Here is a 20,593-nt window from a genome sequence, read left to right as displayed (position 1 = left end):
CTGGTCCGAAAGTAATGCAAAATTGGGCATAACATTTCTATTAGGTCTTTCAGCTTTCACATGTTGGTAGAGTAACTCTTCCCCTATAGTAACTTCTCTTCTACTTTTTCATTGCAGGTAAATAATGTATTCCAAGCAGAAGCAAAGTGCCGCCATTGAGTTCTTGATGAAGGAGGGTGCAGGCTGCCCGACATCCACAGAAGGCTACAGGATGTTGGGTAGATGACACCATTGACATGAGTTACCAATGACAAAATTCTATAGCCTCCAACATCCACAGAAGGCTACAGAATTTTGGCATTGGTGACTCTTGTCAATGGTGTCATCTACCTAACATTCTGTGGATGTCGGACAGCCTGCACCCTTCCTTCATCAAGAACTCCAGGACAGCACATTGCTTCTGCTTGGAATACATCATTTACCTGCTATGAAGAGGAGTTACTATAGAGAGAGAGTTTTTATACCAATGTGTGAAATTTGAATGACCTATGGAAGTTAATCAAAACGCTAAGCCCACTTTAGCATTACTTTCAGTACAGCCCTTGTATTATTGTCATCCAATACTATGGTAATATTGTACATATAGAGAATTGAAATATTGAGCTAGCAGCTTCTGGACACCTATCGTAGTCTTTCTCAACCTTTTCAACACAGAGGAACCCTTGAAATAGCTTTCTAGTCTCGGGGAACCCCAGCTAAAAATTACTATATCTACAACTCATGATACTTTAGTGAGATGGTCAGTGAGAAGAATGCTCCTTACATTGGTGATCAGTGGGAAGAATGTTCCTTACATTGGTGATCAGTGAGAAGAATGTTCCTTACATTGGTGATCAGTGAGAAGAATGCTCCTTACATTGGTGGTCAGTGGGAAGAATGTTCCTTACTTTGGTGGTCAGTGGAAAGAATGTTCCTTACATTGGTGATCAGTGGGAAGAATGTTCCTTACATTGGTGATCAGTGAGAAGAAGGTCCCTTATATTGGTGGTCAGTGGGAAGAAGGTCCCTTATATTGGTGATCAGTGGGAAGAAGGTCCCTTATATTGGTGGTCAGTGGGAACAAGGTCCCTTATATTGGTGATCAGTGGGAAGCATGCTCCTTGTATTGGTGGTCAGTGGGAAGAAGGTCCCTTTATATTGGTGATCAGTGGGAAGAATGCTCCTTACATTGGTGGTCAGTGGGAAGAAGGTCCCTTATATTGGTGATCAGTGGGAAGAATGCTCCTTGCATTGGTGGTCAGTGGGAAGAAGGTCCCTTATATTGGTGGTCAGTGGGAAGAATGCTCCTTGCATTGGTGGTCAGTGGGAAGAAGGTCCCTTATATTGGTGATCAGTGGGAAGAAGGTCCCTTATATTGGTGGTCAGTGGGAACAAGGTCCCTTATATTGGTGATCAGTGGGAAGCATGCTCCTTGTATTGGTGGTCAGTGGGAAGAAGGTCCCTTTATATTGGTGATCAGTGGGAAGAATGCTCCTTACATTGGTGGTCAGTGGGAAGAAGGTCCCTTATATTGGTGATCAGTGGGAAGAATGCTCCTTGCATTGGTGGTCAGTGGGAAGAAGGTCCCTTATATTGGTGGTCAGTGGGAAGAAGGTCCCTTTATATTGGTGATCATTGGGAAGAATGCTCCTTACATTGGTTGTCAGTGGGAAGAAGGTCCCTTATCTTGGTGATCAGTGGGAAGCATGCTCCTTATATTGGTGGTCAGTGGGAAGAAGGTCCCTTTATATTGGTGATCAGTGAGAAGAATGCTCCTTACATTGGTGGTCATTGGGAAAAATGCTAATTACACTTGTGGTCCTTGGGAAGAATTATCCCTTTTACAGATAGCTAAAGGCATCAATGGTGTCAGTGGGAACTTATCTGAGAGGCAGAAATTGCTCATTGCTTAAGGAACCCCTAGCAACCCCTGGAGGAACCTTAGGGTTCCATGGAAACCTGGCTGAGAAACCCTGCCATAGGGCTTCCACGCTTACCTTGGGTTGTTGTAATGATGAGTAAGTCTAGAATTGAAGGACCACACTGTAGTATTCAATTCGAAATACAAGTGGTAAATAGTTTGAAAAGCCCAGGCCTTACAAACTTTTATATATGGAATTGGTTGGAACGTTGTGGCGCTTTCATTCTGAATTCCCCAGTATGTGTCCTCACTGTCTTTTTTCACAACTGTAAATAAACAATCTGACCACTTTGTCTGGTTCATAAAACCAACCCTTGTGTTTGTTTTGTAGATATGCTCCCAGCTGAGCGAGCGACTAGAAAAGCAGCAGACGTCGAACAAAGCTGAAATTGAGAAAATCCGGGTAAGTTCACGGCCTTCTCGAGCCGCAGTACTTTACTGTGCTCTTCAGATGTTTCCAGCAGAAATCTGGAAATATTCAGGGATCTTTGAGGACACACAGTGCAGCTGAACCCCTTACAAGATTGGGTTCATTTTTAAGATGGTCATTCGCTGCATGCGTCCGGAATGTCATTACATCCGCAATGCTTTCAAAGATCATGTTGTGTCAGTGCCAGGCGAGGTAACGCTTTCCAAAGAGTGAAATAATTCTATTGCTTACTGCTTCAGTCCCCTTGTCTCTTCTCAACAGTAGATCATTATACAAACCACCTCCCTGTGTCGAAAAAAAGAAGAAGAAACATAAAACATTTTCTCTTCTCTCTGTGCTCAGCGAAGATTTCACAGACCTGAATTTGTTTAAAAATTGTATATACAACACGGCTGATATACCAAACTGCAGAGGTTACTACTTAGTGGAATATCTCAAGTTCTGTTACAGTGGAACTATGAAAAAGTCCAAACAGTTTCAACTTTTCTTGATATGGTCCTGGGGCCCTTAAAGTGGTTGCAAACTTTTGAAAAAGAAAAAAGCATATGCTTCCGTAGTGTGTACTTGCCTCAACCCAAAGCTCTAAGTGTGGTTTCTGTCTCCTCCCTCATAACTCCGGTATCTGCATGAGCCGCTTCTGACAGTCTATGCCTGCGCCAAGCAAACCCGGGAGATGCCCCCTCGACCCCCTAGCACACTGCAAGTGATTGACAGTATCGGCTGTGCATGTTTCCCTATAAGATTGAGCAGTGTGTGTGTGTGTGTGTGTGTGTGTGTGTGTGTGTGGGGGGGGGGGGGTCCCTCCACTCCACTCCACTCAGGTCTCAGATTACGCTCAGATCTTTGCTCTATACTATGCAGTGTGTGACATCAGATCCCCGCCCCATGTCTTTTGAAACTCATAAATGCTGCCTAAATTCTGTACTTTGAATGACTGTAGAGGAGAGAGTGATGCAGATAAACGGGTACAACTTATGTAGAAGGATTTGTTTCATTTATGTGTATCACCTGAGGCCAGTCACTTCACTAGCTAATTTCAGTATATGGAAGGGTTTACAACCACTTTGTTCAGCCCAACATGGCCACACATAAAATTAAATGAATATTCAGTCTCAGAGACAGCAGACACACAACAGGATTTAGTCAAAGACATGATACAAGAGATGGTCAGAGCCTGCAGACATTGTACAAGAGATGATTGGAGACACTGGTCATCACACAAGAGATAGAGAGTATGGACATGACAAAAAAAAAGTAGTTGGAGACTATGGTCATCATACAAGAGGTGGTTAGAGACTATGGTCATCATACAAGTGCAGGTTAGAGACTATGGGCATAATACAAGAGATGGTTAGAGACTATGAGCATCATACAAGAGATGGTAAGAGACTATGGTCATCATACAAGAGGTGGTTAGAGACTATGGTCATCATACAAGAGGTGGTTAGAGACTATGGTCATCATACAAGAGGTGGTTAGAGACTATGGCCATCATACAAGAGGTGGTTAGAGACTATGGTCATCATACAAGTGCAGGTTAGAGACTATGGGCATAATACAAGAGATGGTTAGAGACTATGAGCATCATACAAGAGATGGTAAGAGACTATGGTCATCATACAAGAGGTGGTTAGAGACTATGGTCATCATACAAGAGATGGTTAGAGACTATGAGCATCGTACAAGAGATGGTAAGAGACTATGGTCATCATACAAGAGGTGGTTAGAGACTATGGTCTTCATACAAGAGGTGGTTAGAGACTATGGGCATAATACAAGAGATGGTTAGAGACTATGGGCATAATAAAAAAGATGGTTAGAGACTATGGTCATCATACAAGAGGTGGTTAGATACTATGGTCTTCATACAAGAGGTGGTTAGAGACTATGGTCTTCATACAAGAGGTGGTTAGATACTATGGTCTTCATACAAGAGGTGGTTAGAGACTATGGGCATAATACAAGAGATGGTTAGAGACTATGGGCATAATAAAAAAGATGGTTAGAGACTATGGTCATCATACAAGGGATGGTTAGAGACTATGAGCATCATACAAGAGATGGTAAGAGACTATGGTCATCATACAAGAGGTGGTTGGAGACTATGGTCATCATACAAGAGCTGGTTGGAGACTATGGTCATCATACAAGAGCTGGTTGGAGACTATGGTCATCATACAAGAGATGGTTAGAGACTGTAGATGTGTAGATGCAACATATTGGAGCCACGCAGGACCCCTTAAGCTGGCCATACAAGGTTCGAAATTTGGGCAGTTAAGCAGGGACCCCGTAAAATTTTGAACCATGTATGGGCACGCTGGTTGCACACAAGTCGATCTCTCTGTCTACCGATCGACTACTGTGCAACCAACCTGTCGAGTGTTTCCTGAACAATCAGTGCCCCAGGCAATAGCCAGCAACACTGATCATTGTATTCTGACGATGGGGAAGGCTCCCCGTTGTCAGAATATACCATACCAGGAGGGATTCCCTTATGCACGCATTTGATGTGGATGGGGGGTATCCCTCCTGCTATGGAATTGTATTTCTGAGGCATTTTCTTTCGGTTGAATGAAAAAAAAAAGTATAATGTGTGGGCTGCCTTAGTCAGGCATGTGATGAGTGCATGGTGCAAGAAACACACATTTAAAGGCAAACTCCACCAAAACAATGTAGCCCCAGAAGTGTTGCAGAGGGAGAAAATTCATAAGCCACACGTCGATGGCAGGCCCGTGTGACGAGTGTATGGCAGCCTCAGCCTGAACTCCCACCAGGCCACGCCCCCAGCACATTTCGCTCCACCCTTTGGAGCTTAGTAAATCGCAGCCTGGACTCCAACCAGGCAGCCACGCCACCAACGTGTTTCTCTCCCCCCTTGGAGCTTAGTCATGACTAAGCTTTAAGGGTGGAGCGAAACACGTTGAGGGCATGGCCTGCTTGGAGTCCAGGCTGAGGCTGCCATACACTAAGCTCCAAGGGGCGGAGCGAAACGTGTTGGGGGCGTGGCCTGGTTGGAGTCCAGGCTGAGGCTGCCATGCACTCCTCACACCGGCCTGCCATCGACGTGCGACTTATGGATTTTTCCCTATGACACTGCTGCAGCTCGGAGCCGGGACAGGCTTTTCTTCCAGCCAGCACTCACAGCGGTTTAGCCCGGATTCCACCTCCTACCTGAGCGGCACCACAACTTTTTTCATAGGGTCCCAGAAGTGTTACACCTGCACTACATTCTTTGTGATGTAATCCTTTTAATAAATATTTGAACTATTTAATAGGAAGCCACAGCGTGCGGACATCATATATTCTCATGTCCTCATTAGATACACAGCCGGAAATGAAAACTAAACTCACAAAAAATGTCAGATTTTACATTTTCTTATGGTGCAAAAACACCCCCTGCCTCACGGCTTTAGCTCTTTTGCTCCATTATTATTTGGGATGTATTATGTCTATATTATGTTTTATTCATTGTTTCTCAGATTATTTAGACCAGTGGTCTCCAAACTGCGGCCCGGGGGGCAGATGCGTCCCTTTGCTTGCTTTTATCCAGCCCTTGGGGCACTATTTCATCTATTGATGCCAACAATGGAACATAATTCCCCCCCTTCCCCCACTATCATCAGTAAAGTGGCACAATTCCTCCTAATGACACCAACAATAGGGCCCAATTCCTCCTAATGACACCAACAATAGGGCCCAATTCCTCCTAATGACACCAACAATAGGGCCCAATTCCTCCTAATGACACCAACAATAGGGCACAATTCCTCCTAATGACACCAACAATAGGGCCCAATTCCTCCTAGTGACACCAACAATAGGGCCCAATTCCTCCTAATGACTCCAACAATAGGGCCCAATTCCTCCTAATGACACCAACAATGGGGCCCAATTCCTCCTAATGACACCAACAATAGGGCACAATTCCTCCTAATGACACCAACAATAGGGCCCAATTCCTCCTAATGACACCAACAATAGGGCACAATTACTCCTAATGACACCAACAATAGGGCCCAATTCCTCCTAATGACTCCAACAATAGGGCCCAATTCCTCCTAATGACACCAGCGATGGGGCCCAATTCCTCTCAATGACACCAACAATAGGGCCCAAGTCCTCCTAATGACACCAACAATGGGGCCCAATTCCTCCTAATGACACCAACAATAGGGCCCAATTCCTCCTAATGACACCAACAATAGGGCACAATTACTCCTAATGACACCAACAATAGGGCCCAATTCCTCCTAATGACACCAACGATGGGGCCCAATTCCTCTCAATGACACCAACAATAGGGCCCAAGTCCTCCTAATGACACCAACAATGGGGCCCAATTACTCTCAATGACACCAACAATAGGGCCCAATTCCTCCTAATGACACCAACGATGGGGCCCAATTCCTCTCAATAACACCAACAATAGGGCCCAATTCCTCCTAATGACACCAACGATGGGGCCCAATTCCTCTCAATGACACCAACAATAGGGCCCAAGTCCTCCTAATGACACCAACAATGGGGCCCAATTCCTCTCAATGACACCAACAATAGGGCCCAAGTCCTCCTAATGACACCAACAATGGGGCCCAATTCCTCTCAATGACACCAACAATAGGGCCCAATTCCTCCTAATGACACCAACGATGGGGCCCAATTCCTCTCAATGACACCAACAATAGGGCCCAAGTCCTCCTAATGACACCAATAGGGCCCAATTCCTCCCAATGACACCAACAATGGGGCCCAATTCCTCCCAATGACACCAACAATGGGGCACAAAAAATGAGGCATAATCCTTTCCATTGACACCAAACGTTGTTTTTTTTTTTGCACCCACTGACGTCGGGACCTTTCCTACTGTTAATAGCAACAGTCCGGCCCCCCTACAGTCTGAAGGACAGTAAACGAGCCCTTTGTTTGGAAAGTTTGGAGACCCCTGATATAAACGAATACAACAATTGCACCTAAATTTAGATCCCAGCTAACCATCTTTTCTCGGCTTCTCTTTTAACGCAGCAAAAGGTTGAAGGGTGCGAACGCTGCAGAGAATTCTTCAACACGGAGGGGAAGGTGAAGTTGGTGAGTGTTACAAAGGACAACTCCACCGAGGAGGACACAGATGAAGAGAAGGAGACCCTGAAGAACCAACTTCGGGAAATGGAACTTGAATTGGCTCAAACCAAACTTCAGCTGGTGGAAGCCGAGTGTAAAATACAGGTAGGTTGTCAGTGGAGGAGGACATAGATGGGCCTTGGGTACCAGTTTGAGTTCTCCTTTCGAGCATCAAGTGTAGTTTGTATTGGAATAACTTTTATTCTAAGGGCTCGTTCACATCGGGCGGACTCCGCCAGCGCATCCACCAGCTCAGCGGGAAATCTGCCCGTTGATCCTGCGGATGACCGTTCCGTGTTTCCCTAGTGCTAAACCTTTCATCCAGTTTCTAAATTGCTGCATTTGTACATTGTAAAAGCCAATATAAAGGAATAGTAGTAGTAAAAAAAAAAAAGCACTTGTGGATTTATTTAACATTTTTTTTTGGGGGGGGGGTTAATTCTCCTTTAAGGGGGTATGGCAGGGGGAGTATGCCATGCCTACATATGTTTCCTAGTAAGTGTCCCTCGTTCCCATCTCAAAATGTTGGGAGGTGACTAGCACAGAGTCATACATTTGGCGCAAGGTAACCCCCTGGGAGAGCGCTTTTCCTAGGGGGTTATCTGATGTGGGGAGGAGCCGCGAGAGCCGCCGGGGGACCCCAGAAGACGAGGTTCAGGGCTACTCTGTGCAAAACAAGCTGCACAGTGGAGGTAAGTATGATATGTTTGTTATTTAAAAAAAACAAAACCCTTAAATCACTTGAAGAGGGATTAGAACCCCTGTCAGTATTGCTGTCTGTGCCCCCATTAAGGAGATTCCCCCTTTCCATTTGTCCTGTTTACCATTATCATTGAAAGTAAATGCAAATCACAAATTTTGAGTTGTCCTCTGAAAAGTCATAGTGAGGAAATCCTCCAATGGGGGACACTTGTTCTGGTGACCGGGGGGGGGTCCCGGGTCCCCAAGGTATTTCATTAATTTGCAGGGATTTCCTTTCACTTCTCGTTTGGCTATGGAAGCGAAGGGGAGTCTCTGCAATGAGACACAGATGGCAGAAGAAAATCTGACAGGGGTTATAACCCTCCCTTACTCCATCCAAAATGAAAATGGAAAAAAAAAACGTTTTGCCTATAGTTCTACTTTAAAAGAGAAGTATGTTTTTTTTTTGTTTTGTTTTTTTTTAATAATCATACTTACCTAGTCCGATGCTGCATCCGTTTCCTGACGCCTCTAACACTGAGAACCGAGCGATCAAATACTGCCGATCATTTGGTTCTTACAGCTCCGTGAGCAGGGAGCTGCTGACTTTCAGTCAGCGGCTCTCTGCTCTTCCCCCTGTGGAGGGGCCAGAAGCCGCCAGCTGAGACTGAGCTGGGTGCTGGTCCAGGCACTGTGATGTCAGCAGACAGCGGGCTTCAGCTAAAAACGGGTCGCAGGAGTGCAAAACAAACTACACTCCTGTGATCCACAGGAGAAGTACAGCCAAACGAGCTTTGGCTGTACTCGTTTTAAGGTAAAAAACCTTCTAGCTTTACAACCACTTTATACCAGTGCCCCATTTGTTCTGGATGTTGTTCTGCAATTCTGTCTCTATGTAGAGGCGGCCATCTTGATAGATGTAGGGCTTTGCTTCCTCGTGTCAGAGCTGCCCCTTTGATGACTGGTGACCTGGTGGGGGAGTATTCAAGGAGCAGAGGTTCAGGACTCCACAATCTCACTTCAGATCTAAAGAGTAGCAGTCAGAGGCCCATATATCAAACTGGCACACAAGTCTGTCTTTGTAATGATATCCTATACCAGTAATGGCGAACCTTGGCACCCCAGATGTTTCGGAACTACATTTCCCATGATGCTCAACCACACTGCAGAGTGCATGAGCATCATGGTAAATGTAGTTCCAAAACATCTGGGGTGCCAAGGTTCGCCATCACTGTCCAATACCTATATAATGGGGGGAAATGTTCAAGGAGCAGGGGTTGAGGAGTCCACAGAATGAAGGAAGCAGAAGACAGAAGATCCTTTCAGTGCAGGTCCACAGTTACAGCTTCCCCTCCAGCAAGGAGTGACATCTTAAAAACCTCACTTCAGATCTTCAGAGTAGCAGTCAGAGGCCCATTCATCAAGCTGGCACACAAATCTGTCTTTGTAATGATACCCTATATCAGGGGTCTCCAAACTATGGCCCTCCAGGTCTTCAGGAACTACGATTCCCATCATGCCTAGTCATACCTGTGAATGTCAGTGTTTTACAATGCCTCATGGAACAACGCGTAGTTCCGCAAAAGCTGGAGGACCGTAGTTTGAAGATCCCTGCCCTATATGATGGGGGAATGTTCAAGGAGCAGAGGTTGAGGAGTCCACATGATGAAGGAAGCAGGAAGATCCTTTCACTGCAGGTCCACAGTTACAGCTTCCCCTCCAGCAAAAAGAGACATCTTAAAATCTCACTTGAGACCTTGAGAGTAGCAGTCAGAGGTTCATTCACTAAGCTGATACATGAGTCTATCTTTTTAATGATATCCTTTATGATGGGGTAATAGTCAAGGAACAGAGGTTGAGGAGTCCACTGTATGAAGGAAGCAGAAGCAGGGAGATCCTTTCACTGCAGGTCCACATTTACAGCTTCCCCTCCAGCAAGGAATGGCATCTTAAAATCTCACTTGAGACCTTGAGAGTAGCAGTCAGCCCATTCATCACGCTGGCACACAAGTCTGTCTTTGTAATGATATTCTATACCTATATGATGGGGGAATGTTCAAGGAGCAGGGGTTGAGGAGTCCACAGAATGAAGGAAGCAGAACCCGGAAGATCCTTTCACTGCAGGTCCACAGTTACAGCTTCCCCTTCGGCAAGGAGTGATGTTTTAAAATCTCACATCAGATCTAAAGAGTAACAGTCAGAGGCCCATTCATCAAACTGGCACACAAGTCTGTCTTTGTAATGATATCCTATACCAGTGATGGCGAACCTTGGCACCCCAGATGTTTCGGAACTACATTTCCCATGATGTTCAACCACACTGCAGAGTGCATGAGCATCATGGGAAATGTAGTTCCAAAATATCTGGGTGCCAAGGTTCGCCATCACTGTCCTATACCTATATGATGGGGGGAAATGTTCAAGGGGCAGGGGTTGAGGAGTCCACAGAATGAAGGAAGCAAAAGACAGAAGATCCTTTCAATGCAGGTCCACAGTTACAGCCTCCCCTCCAGCAAGGAGAGACATCTTAAAATCTCACTTCAGATCTAAAGAGTAGGAGACAGAGGCCCATTCACTAAACTGACACACAAGTCTGTCTTTGTAATGATAACCCTTTATGCATTTTTTTTTTTTCTTCAGGATCTGGAGCACCATCTTGGCCTGGCCCTAAATGAAGTTCAAGCAGCAAAGAAGACCTGGTTCAACAGGACCATCAGCTCCATAAAAACAGCCACTGGAGTACAAGGGAAAGAGACCTCTTAACAGCCTGACTCTTGTAAAAAAAAAAAAAAAATAATTGTCTTTATGAAAACATGATACCTTCTGTTGCCTTCCTTGGCCAGATATTTTGGTTTGCTCTACATGTAAGAGGACCAGGAGTGCAGCATGACAGGATGGTAGTTGGTCAATGCTTGTCAGTCACTTGTACGATTAAGCACCTCTGGCCCTTGCCAACATTCTTCCACAGTCCTTGTAAAAAAAAAAAAAATACTGACACTAAGTGAAATTAGGTAGGTGGAGACCGTACCCTCGGCCGAGCGAACGTTTTCGCTTCGGCCTGCCATGATTTGCTCGATACCATAGAGTTTCCATTTTTACCCTTTATTAATGATCATTGTCAGGAAACATTTTTTTTTTTACACCAAGGATTTGTATTGAGATTCTGCTTACATTGGGGAAATTAAGACGCACAGCTCTGCGTATCTAGCAGAATCCTGGTTGGCAGTGGCTTGGTTACATTATTGTATTTTCAATCGATGGCTAGCTCCTTAAGTACGTTCCCCACTTAGCTTTGCAGTTGATTTGTTTCGGGACGCTGTCATACATCATTTTTTTTTTGTTTTTTTTTTATATATATATAGTGAGGTCATAACCTGAGGATCCTTAAATGCATTAATGAGCTTTGTGCCACCAACTCCTTTAGCATGGAGGACGGTTCAAGGCAAAGCTATAAAAGGTCTTCTTTAGGGAAGGCTGGATCCTTCTACTACTGAGATAAACAGACTGCCTCCTTATAATACGAGGCCCCTAGGGCCAGACCAGTTATTTCTATAGTAGAACGTTTATAAAGACAACAAAGTGAAGGTAGGTCCTGGTTTCAATGCAGCATTGAGGTCTCTGACCTATCTACACTCGGAAAGGGTAATCATCACCCAACAAAGGGGCCTTTCTCGTATTTGGAGAAATTGACTGTTACCTCTATACTCCAGAGATCCAATAATGCAGTCTTGTTTTTTTTTTTTTTTTCTTCAGTTCTATATTAAGCAGATGGGGGATTTGCAGCCACCAAGTACTTTACTAAGCTGTGTGGAGTCTTATCACAGCGCCCTTTGTGGAGTTAATCCACAGATACTGTAACAGTCATTGAGAATCATTCAAAAGTTCGGATCTCGCCTGTGCTTCTTATATCTGCAGGCTCATCGTGGCACTGAAAGGAGCTTTGTGCACTTCTCTCTGATTACCGTTGGTTTTTCGAGCACTCGTCGCTTGTCTTTCTGACATTATATGTCCATTTATGTCTCACGTGTCACACCTACTGTTGTAGCATTTTTATATAAACTCGGTTAACCCGTTAACTTCTTGGGGCTCTTTTTGGTAATATATAGTGCCAAGAGCAATGGAGCATGGTAACTCAATCAAGAGTTCATATGCCTGTTGGGGGTTCTCATTTATCCAGATCCATGGTATAGCTTGAAGCAGTTATTAGCATTCAATGGGACAATGTTGAAGGCATCCTATCGCTCATCCAAGTAGCTTGCTTAGTTCTAATGAGTGTCAGACACATATGTCCTCCACGTGATTAGCTTGGTCACCTTAAGCCAGCCATCCTCAGCCAGGGTTTTGAGGAACCCTAGGGTTCTTGTAGGGCACATGTGTCAAACACAAGGCCCACAGGCTGAATTCATGTGTCCCTCGTACCTCTTCTGCAGCTGCAGCACACCTTTGTCCCTGCCTCCCCTGGTCTCAGCATTCAGCGGACTCTAGCCCTCCTCCAGACCCTGCAATTTCTGCTTCCCTGCTCCCCCTCAGCTGACCCAAGCCCTCCTCTGGGCCTCCTCTGCACCATGCACTTTCTGCTTCCCAGCTCCACCCCCAGCTGACTCCAGCACTCCTCTGGTCCCCCTCCACACCATGCACTGTCTGCTAACCAGCTCCACCCCCAGCTGACTCCAGCACTCCTCTGGTCCCCCTCCACACCATGCACTTTCTGCTAACCAGCTCCACCCACAGCTGACTCTAGCCCTCTTCTGGTCCTCCTCCACACCATACACTTTCTGCTTCCCGGTTTCTTACCAGAAGTAGCACAAAGTAAGTGGGGTGCACTGTGATGTAAGGGAGGGTGGGGGACTCTTGACTTCTAATGGTGGGTGGGGGGGGGTGCTCTTGATTTCTGATGCGAAAGGAAGGTACACTAGACATCTAGTCCAACAGATACAACCGGCCCTTTGAAGGCAACCATAATGCTAATGCAGCCTGAAATTAAATTAAGTTCGACACCCCTGCTCTAAGAGTTTCTTGAGCTGTGGCTATGTGACCTCCCATCTGATGGTGCCTGCATAGTTTCCAGGTCCAACAGCACTTGGCAGAGCCAGCAGTATGACTGCAAGGGTTTCATTCTGGCCACCACTACTGTAAGCGGAGCATTTTTCCCCCTAGTCATCAATGTAAGGGACATTCTTCCCACTGATCACCAATGTAAGGAGCATTTTTCTCACTGATCACCAATGTAAGGAACATTCTTCTCACTGATCACCAATGTAAGGAACATTCTTCTCACTGATCACCAATGTAAGGGACATTCTTCTCACTGACCTCCAATGTAAGGAACATTCTTCCCACTGATCACCAATGTAAGGAACATTCTTCTCACTGATCACCAATGTAAGGAACATTCTTCTCACTGATCACCAATGTAAGGAACATTCTTCCCACTGATCACCAATGTAAGGAGCATTCTTCTCACTGATCACCAATGTAAGGAACATTCTTCTCACTGATCACCAATGTAAGGAGCATTCTTCCCACTGACCACCAATGTAAGGAACATTCTTCTCACTGACCACCAATGTAATGAGCAAGGGTTCCTGTGGGGTTAAAAGGTTGAGAAAGGCTGTTCTATATATATTCCCCCTTCACCGACTGCAACATAAGAGTTATGTAAGGAGAAAAGGGGATGGATGGAGGTATTAGGCCAGCAGAGAAGGTAATAAGACTCCCAGACATTCAAGGGAGGGGCTTTGCTAGGGAATGGACTTTCTGATTGGTGACAGGGTCCTTTTAAAGTGTAGTGAATACAGTTGTGTAGGAGCTTCCACCTTCTTACATCCCAGCTCCGCCTCGGACTTGCAGGCTGCTGAAGCCTCAGGTAACACGAATCACAAGAGGAGACGTCGGCATTTAGAATGGCATCCAGCAATGGTTATCCTTTATAGCAAAAAAAATGTATAACAGCTGCAAAACAGGCAACGTGTTTCGGCCGTCAGGCCTTAGTCATGGCCATGACTAAGGCCTGTTGGCCGAAACACGTTGGCTGTTTGGATACATTTAAAGTGTAGGACGACAACCTCTATGTTCTTACTTACAGACTCGTCCTCTTATGTTAGGCCTTACATTTGTTTGGAGTACATCCCTGACGCTCATTAGAACTTAGGAAGCTATTGGTCAAGCAGCAAAACGTCGTCAGCATTACTGAACAAGTCCCGTTGAATGTAACCAACTTTTTACAAGCTAAACCAAGAGATCCGTTTTCATTCGTCCGCTCTAAGCTGAAAGTTAGGTTAGTCCGAATTCGGCTTTCGGAAAGCTGATAAGGAAGGATGATCTGGTGAAAGCCTTCCCTTGGGCACTACGGATTTGCTATATATTATTGTCCTTTACGCTGCTGGTGAGTAACGCCCATTTTTTTGGCCTTCAAAGGGCCAGCCGTGCATTGAGTAGCAGTTCACTGGATTTTGCAAATGGAGCAGTGGATTTCCTGAGCCGACTTCAACACGAAGTACGAGGTAATCAGCTGCAGTGAAGTGCCAGAATCCAGAAAATGAGGGTTCATTTTACCTTTCTTTTTTTTTTTTTTTTTTTTTGCAGTTTTGGGAATAATGGTTTAAAGCTGAACTCCAGGAAGATAAAAACAAAACAAAAAACGAATGCATCCTTGTAATCAATACTACATCAATAAATAATTGTTTTTTTTTTTTAAAGCCCCACTCCAGGAAAATGTAAAATACCCCTTTGCAATGGGGCTGCCCCTGCACTGCATTTAGTCGAGGGGCTGTAAAAAGCACTTACCTAATGGTGAATCGGAGGAAAGAGCACAGGGATGAGCTCATCACTGCACTGCTTCTCCTTTCACTGTCCAGTCATAGGCTGGGGGAGGGTCTAGGACAGTGATGGCGAACCTTGGCACCCCAGATGGTTTGAAACTACCCATGCTGCTCGACTACACTGCAGAGTGCATGAGCATCATGGGAAATGTAGTTCCAAAACATCTAGTGTGCCAAGGTTTGCCATCACTGGTCTAGGACAACCTGGGCTCAGAGGAAGTGGGTAAATGATGCAAGCAATTAGACCGAGGACATCTAGCAGCAGAGGGGGAAATCTCTAAATTGTGGGTGAATGTTGCAAGAGCAGAGAGATGAGCTCTTCACTGCATTGCTTCTCCTTTCACTGTCCAGTCACAGGCTTGAGGGCGGGTCTAGGACAACCTGGGCTCAGAGTAAGTGGGTTAAATGATGCAAGCAATCAGACTGAGGACATCTAGGATCAGAAAAAAGTACATGCGGGGGATATCTCTGAATTGTAGGTGAATTTTGCAAGAGCAGAGAGATGAGCTCTTCACTGCACTGCTTCTCCTTTCACTGTCCAGTCACAGGCTGGGAACAAGTCTAGGACAACCTGGGCTCAGAGGAAGTGGGTTAAATGAGGCAAGCAATCAGACTGATGACATCTAGTATCAGAAAAAAGTATATGTGGGGGAAATCTCTGAATTGTAGGTGAATTTTGCAAGAGCGGAGATGAGCTCATCACTACACTGCTCCTTTCACTGTCCAGTCACAGGCTAGAAACAAGTCTGGGACAACCTGGGCTCAGAGGAAGTGGGTTAAATGATGCAAGCAAGCAGACTGGGGACATCTAGCAGCAGAAAAAGTACTGAAATCTGAATTTTGCAAGAGCAGAGAGATGAGCTCACCACTGCGCTGCTTCTTCTTTCACTGCCCAGTCACAGGCTGGGGGTGGGTCTAGGACAACCTGGGCTCAGAAGAAGTGGGTAAATAATGCGAGCGATTAGACTGAGGACATTTAGCAGCAGACGGGGAAATCTCTAAATTGTGAGTGAATTTTGCAAGAGCAGAGAGATGAGCTCTTCACTGCACTGCTTCTCCTTTCACTGTCCAGTCACAGGCTGGAGGGCGGGTCTAGGACAACCTGGGCTCAGAGTAAGTGGGTAAATGATGCAAGCAATCAGACTGAGGACATCTAGCAGCAGAAAAAAAGTACTGAAATCTCTGAATTTTGCAAGAGCAGAGAGATGAGCTCACTGCACTGCTTCTCCTTACACTGCCCAGTTACAGGCTGGGGGCGGGTCTAGGACAACTTGGGCTCAGAGGATGTGGGTTAAATGATGCAAGCATTCAGACTGAGGTCATCTAGCAGCAGAAAAAAGTACTGAAATCTCTGAATTTTGCAAGATCAGACAGATTAGCTCTTCACTGCACTGCTTCTCCTTTCACTGTCCAGTCACAGGCTGGCAACGAGTCTAGAACAACCTGGGCTCAGAGGAAGTGGGTTAAATGATACAAGCAAGCAGACTGAGGACATCTAGCAGCAGAAAAAAGTACTGAAATCTCTGAATTGTGGATGAATTTTGCCACATTTTAAAAAAGAGGTTATATACATATATATTTTTAATTTTTTTGCTGGAGTTCTGCTTTAATCATTTATTCCCGGGGTACCTTCCTCTTTTAGGGCTAGTCTACTGCAGTGAGGGGGTCTGCACTTTAGGTGCTAAACACAAAGCACGTGTCATTCCTTTGAATTTACATTGTTGTGTAGAAGTCGGCTTACAGAATGGCAGTTTTGCACCTTTGTACCTTTTTTTTTTTTTTTTTTTTTTTTTTTTTTATTCATTTCTTTTTTTTTTTTTTATTTATACTTGTTTGCGTTTTACTGGCTTCTGTTGCATCGGTTGACGAAAAGACGTTTGAAGTGTATGCGGGTTACACTAAAAAGGCACTGGTTTGTGTATATATATATAAAAGTTTGGTTTATTTTGTATATCTATTTTTTCTTAGTTTCTGTACTAATGCTAGCTACTGTAAAAGTTATATAAAATAACATGAACCGCTAAAGATCTCCTCCACATAACCCGCTACCATCGTCTTCTATTGTTTAAAAAAAAAAAAAAAAAAAAAAACAACAGATTATACTGTTCTTACTTCAAAAAGTGTGCAAGTAGTTCTGGTGTAGGTACAGTGTGTATACTCGATTTAACGAAAAATATATGAAATACTATTAAATTAGAGAACCCGGTTTTCTGATTCATTGTCTGCAGTGCTGATTCATGTTGTCACATTGCGACGCCACACAACCGAGTTTGGATCACGACGCTTCTCGCCCATTGGACGGACATACAGTATCTCACAAAAGTAAGTGCACCCCTCACATTTTTGTAAATATTTACATTATATATATATAATTTTCTCACAGAAGTGAGTACACCCCTCACATTTTTGTAAATATTTTAAATATATATATTATATAATTTTCTCACAAAATTAAGAAAACCCCTCACATTTTTGTAAATATTTCATTTATATTTATATATATATATATATATATATATATATATAATTTTCTTACAAAAGTGAGTACACCCCTCAGTCACATTTTTGTAAATCTTTTCTTCTATCTTTTCATGTGACAACACTGAAGAAATGACACTTGTCTACAATGTAAAGTAGTGAGTGTACAGCTTGTATAACAGTGTAAATTTGCCGTCCCCTCAAAAGAACTCAACACACAGCCATTAATGTCTAAACCGCTGGCGACAAAAATGAGTACACCCTTAAGTGAAAATGTCCAAATTGGGCCCAATTAGCCATTTTCCCTCCCCCCCCCCCCGGTGTCATGTGACTCGTTAGTGTTACAAGGTCTCAGTTGTGAATGGGGAGCAGGTGTGTTAAATTTGGTGTTATCGCTCTCACTCTCTCATACTGGTCACTGGAAGTTCAACATGGCACCTCATGGCAAAAGAACTCTCTGAGGATCTTAAAAAAAAGAACTGTTGCTCTACATAAAGATGGCCTAGGCTATAAGAAGATTGCCAAGACCCTGAAACTGAGCTGCAGCACGGTGGCCAAGACCATACAGCGGTATAACAGGACAGGTTCCACTCAGAACAGGCCTCGCCATGGTCCACCAAAGAGGTCGAGTACACGTGATCAGCATCATATCCAGAGGTTGTCTTTGGGAAATAGACGTATGAGTGCTGCCAGCATTGCTGCAGAGGTTGTAGGGGTGGGGGGGTCAGCCTGTCAGTGCTCAGACCATACGCCGCACACTGCATCAAATTGGTCTGCATGGATGTCGTCCCAGAAGGAAGCCTCTTCTAAAGGTGATGCACAAGTAAGCCCGCAAACAGTTTTCTGAAGACAAGCAGACTAAGGACATGGATTACTGGAACCATGTCCTGTGGTCTGATAAGACCAAGATAAACTTATTTGGTTCAGATGGTGACAAGCGTGTGTGGGGGCAACCAGGTGAGGAGGACAAAGACAAGTGTGTCTTGTCTACAGTCAAGCATGGTGGTGGGAGTGTCATGGTCTGGGGCTGCATGAGTGCTGCCGGCACTGGGGGGCTACAGATCATTGAGGGAACCATGAATGCCAACATGTACTGTGACATACTGAAGCAGAGCATGATCCCCTCCCTTCAGAGACTGGACCGCAGGGCAGTATTCCAACATGATAACCACCCCAAACACACCTCCAAGAGGACCACTGCCTTGCTAAAGAAGCTGAGGGTAAAGGTGATGGACTGGCCAAGCATGTCTCCAGACCTAAACCCTATTGATCATGTGTGGGTCATCCTCAAACAGAAGGTGGAGGAGCACAAGGTCTCTAACATCCACCAGCTCCGTGATGTCATCATGGAGGAGGGGAAGAGGACTCCAGGGGCAACCTGTGAAGCTCTGGTGAACTCCATGCCCAAGAGGGTTAAGGCAGTGCTAGAAAATAATGGTGACCACATAAAATATTGACACTTTGGGCCCAATTTGGACATTTTCACTTAGGGGTGTACTGACTTTTGTTGCCAGCGGTTTAGACATTAATGGCTGTGTGTTGAGTTACAAAAATGTGAGGAGTGTACTTACTTTTGTGAGATACTTTAGATGTTTGGGGTGATGTAGACTACCAGGCAAAGGTAATGGTGACACATTTTGGGTTTTCTTTGAAAAAAATGTTAATAAAAGTTTATTGACAAAGGTACAAAAGTGTAAAAACAAGTTGTGGTTACATCAAATCGAACAGTACATCGCCAAAAACAACTGGGCCGTCCGACCCCCAAGTGCCCTCTTATTTATTGGATGGTAAGGCAGCCATACATGGATCGAAATTCGGCTGATCCATGCAGTGCCGTAGCGAGGGTGATCAGTGCCCGGGGCGGGGCAAGGCAAGTAATTTGTGCCCCCCTAATCCGAGGACTGGAGCCCTTAATAATCTGTCACAGCAGAGCAGCCAGTCAAGAAAGAGAGCTAGAAAGTGAAAGAACGAGAGAAAGAAATAGAAAAAGCGAGAAAGAAAGAAAGGAATGAGAGAAAAAAGAAAAGAACTAGAGAAAGAAAGAACAAGGGAAAAAGAAAGCGAGAAGAGAGAGAGAAATAAAGAATGAGAGAAAGAACAAAAGTAAGAGAGAAAAAAAGAAAGAACAAGAGAAAAAAAAAGAAAGCATGTGAGAAAGAAAGAACAACAGCAATATAGGATGAGAGAAAGAGAAAAAAAAAAAGAACGAACGAGAGAAAGAGAGAGAAAAAAGAGGAAAAGAAAGAAGTCCGCAGAGCCCCCCTTACATCAGAGTCCCTCTTACAGTGCTTTGAAAAAGTATTCGCACCCCTTGAAATTTCCCACATTTTGTCATGTTACAACCAAAAACGTAGAGGTATTTTATTGGGATTTTATGTGATAGACCAACACAAAGTGGCACATAATTGTGAAGTGGAAGGAAAATGATAAATGGTTTTCAACATTTTTTACAAATAAATATGTAAAAAGTGTGTGTGTGGGGGGGGGGCATTTGTATTCAGCCCCCCTTTACTCTGATACCCCTAACTAAAATCTAGAGGAATCAATTGCCTTCAGAAGTCACCTAATTAGTAAATAGAGTCCACCTGGGTGTCTTTAATCTCAGTATAAATACAGCTGTCCTGTGAAGCCCCCAGAGGTTTGTTAGAGAACCTTAGTGAACAAACAGCATCATGAAGGCCAAGGAACACACCAGACAGGTCAGGGGTAAAGTTGTGGAGAAGTATAAAGCAGGGTTAGGTTATAAAAAAAAAATATCCCAAGCTTTGAACATCTCACGGAGCTCTGTTCAATCCATCATCGGAAAATGGAAAGAGTATGGCACAACTGTAAACCTACTAAGACATGGCCGTCCACCTAAACTGACCGGCCGGGCAAGGAGAGCATTCATCAGAGAAGAGCCAAGAGGTCCATGGTAACTCTGGAGGAGCTGCAGAGATCCACAGCTCAGGTGGGAGAATCTGTCCACAGGACAACTATTAGTCGTGTTCTCCACAAATCTGCCCTTTATGGAAGAGTGACAAGAAGAAAGACATTGGTGAAAGAAAGTCATAAGAAGTCCTGTTTGCAGTTTGTGAGAAGCCATGTGGAGGACACAGCAAACATGTGGAAGAAGGTGATCTGGTCACATGAGACCAAAATTCAACTTTTTGGCCTAAAAGCAAA

The 20,593-nt window shown here is 44.5% G+C and overlaps 1 protein-coding gene across 1 annotated transcript in view; it reads left to right on the top strand.

The window, feature by feature from the left end:
* RABGAP1 (RAB GTPase activating protein 1) overlaps positions 1-17,164 on the top strand; it is a 174,443-nt gene extending 157,279 nt beyond the window's left edge. The window contains 3 exon segments of the mRNA XM_073600710.1: positions 2,232-2,303; positions 7,353-7,553; positions 10,770-17,164. Coding sequence (XP_073456811.1) covers positions 2,232-2,303; positions 7,353-7,553; positions 10,770-10,892 — 396 coding nt within the window. The 3' untranslated portion in view covers positions 10,893-17,164.
* Positions 17,165-20,593: the final 3,429 nt, after the last annotated feature.

The sequence above is a fragment of the Aquarana catesbeiana genome, linkage group LG09 (genome assembly GCF_042186555.1).
Source record: "Aquarana catesbeiana isolate 2022-GZ linkage group LG09, ASM4218655v1, whole genome shotgun sequence".
NCBI classification, from domain to species: Eukaryota; Metazoa; Chordata; class Amphibia; order Anura; family Ranidae; genus Aquarana; species Aquarana catesbeiana.
This window is presented reverse-complemented; position numbering and strand designations above follow the sequence as displayed.